At 54.8% G+C, this 1,829-nt stretch overlaps 1 protein-coding gene across 1 annotated transcript; it reads right to left on the bottom strand.

Moving 5' to 3' along the window:
- Window positions 1–362: 362 nt before the first annotated feature.
- Window positions 363–1,705, bottom strand: tpbg1b (trophoblast glycoprotein 1b). Its single transcript, XM_068760216.1, has 2 exons — window positions 1,452–1,705; window positions 363–1,212 (listed from the first exon to the last, which is right to left on the bottom strand). The coding sequence occupies exons 1-2, from the start codon at window positions 1,703–1,705 to the stop codon at window positions 363–365; spliced, it is 1,104 nt and encodes a 367-aa protein (XP_068616317.1).
- Window positions 1,706–1,829: the final 124 nt, after the last annotated feature.

The following is a 1,829-nucleotide window of genomic DNA, read 5'->3' as shown; positions in this document are numbered from 1 at the left end:
TACGAAGACGAGATCTGACACGGAAGCGCCGATCGCTCTATTGATGAGGAGGCAATGCCTATAGTTGACTTTAGGCACTTGCTGTTGCTTCTGTTTGGACATAAAGCAGCAGGCAAGAATATTTACAGCATCCGAGTCCATATTAAGAACCAACAAAATCCACAATAGTCTGTGTTTAAAGATCAGGTTAATTGTTTTGCATGCTTTAATCCACAAGGCAGACTTTAAATCTACTGCATATATATATATTTACGGACAAATCTGTACAAGTTTTTTTACATTCTGCTACTGATAAATGCATAAATGCATAAAAAAAAAAAGAGTCAGTTCCGTTACAAAACACGGCAGTGGTGAAAGTCCGCTCACATGTCCCCGCTGGACGAGACCTGTGCCAGCCCGGGGCCGGAGTCGATCTCAAAGCGGTAGTGGTAGCCCTCCCACACCTCCCTGCAGGCATCGCGCGTGTCATAGAGCCGCTTCTTGATGCCCCTGCGGTTGAGGTAAAGTACGAAAAGGAATACCAGACCTACGAAACCCAGGACGAGACCCAAGAAGACGTAAGAGGTCTGTAGAGCAAGGTTAGCCCCGGCGTTCCTTTGTTGGCAGCCCAGAGTCAACCTGCCGACAGCGAGCACGGATGTGTTCCTCATGCTGGCTGGGAAAGCACAGACGAGTCGCTCGGCATCTCTAATGCGCTCCTGTGACCGGTTGAGCCACAGAGCAAAAGGTTCTATTCCGCACTTGCATGCGAATGGGTTCTCCCCCAGCAGAATGGCAGCGCCCGGCAGGGAGTCCAGCTCTCGCAGACCCTCCTCGGGCACCGTCTTGAGGGCGTTCAGGGCCAGGTCCAGCTCCTCCAGACGCTGCAGGCCTGAGAAGGTGGCGTTGTGGATGGCAACCAGGGAGTTGTTGGAAAGCTGGAGCCGCCGCAGGCTGCCGAGGTGGGAGAAGATACGTGAAGGCAGGTAGACGAGACCGTTATCGGACAGGTCCAGTCCCCTCAGGGCGCCCAGGGAGCTCCAGCGAAGAGAGATGGCCAAGTCCAGCACCGACGAGTGGTTGTAGAGCGCCCGGCTCAGGTTGAGCTCTCGCAGGGACTGGTTCTCCACCACGAAGGCCTCCGGGTGGAGGACCGCCAGCTGGTTGCTGCTCAGATCCAGAGAGCGGAGGCTGCGGAGTCCGGAAAACGTGTGGGATTCCACCTCAGCAATCCTGGAGGAGAGCCACGAGATATCGTTTTCACTTTGGAGTCATGTAGAAGAGAAAGGACCGACCCCCCCCCCCCCAGGCACGATTTAACTGATTCATTTTGGATTAAAACTCTAATCAGATTGGATCACATGCACTTCCACAGTAATGTAACCAAAGATCATGGACTCTGAACCGCTGCTTCTGGAGCAACAGGACGAAAATGGTATTTAGTTCGGATCCACAGAGGTCACCGCTCTCACCTGTTATTGCTCAGAGACAGGTTGGTCACGTTATCCAGTCCTTTAAACGAGTCCGGACCGATCCGGCTGATCTGGTTCCCGGTGATGAACAGGTTCCTGGTGTAGCCCGGGATCCCGGTCGGGATGCTCCGCAGCTCTCTGGAGACGCATTTCACGGTGTGAGCCGCCTCGGAGCACTCGCAGCGCGGAGGGCACGGCGCGTAAACGGAGCAGAGCAGCGCGCAAAACGCAATGCCATGCGCCAAATCCAGCATGTTGGTCGGGGTGGGGGTGGGGGGGGGGAGGTGCGCTCCGAGCACGGCAAAGAAACAGAAAACGAACCAAAGGAAGCGGATCAGCTTCCCTGAAGCATCGTCCTCGTCTGATGTCCCGGCTGGG

This window comes from Brachionichthys hirsutus, unplaced genomic scaffold (genome assembly GCF_040956055.1).
Source record: "Brachionichthys hirsutus isolate HB-005 unplaced genomic scaffold, CSIRO-AGI_Bhir_v1 contig_526, whole genome shotgun sequence".
In the NCBI taxonomy this organism is placed as follows: Eukaryota; Metazoa; Chordata; class Actinopteri; order Lophiiformes; family Brachionichthyidae; genus Brachionichthys; species Brachionichthys hirsutus.
Note: the sequence above shows the minus strand (reverse complement) of the source record. Positions and strands in the feature narration are given on the sequence as shown.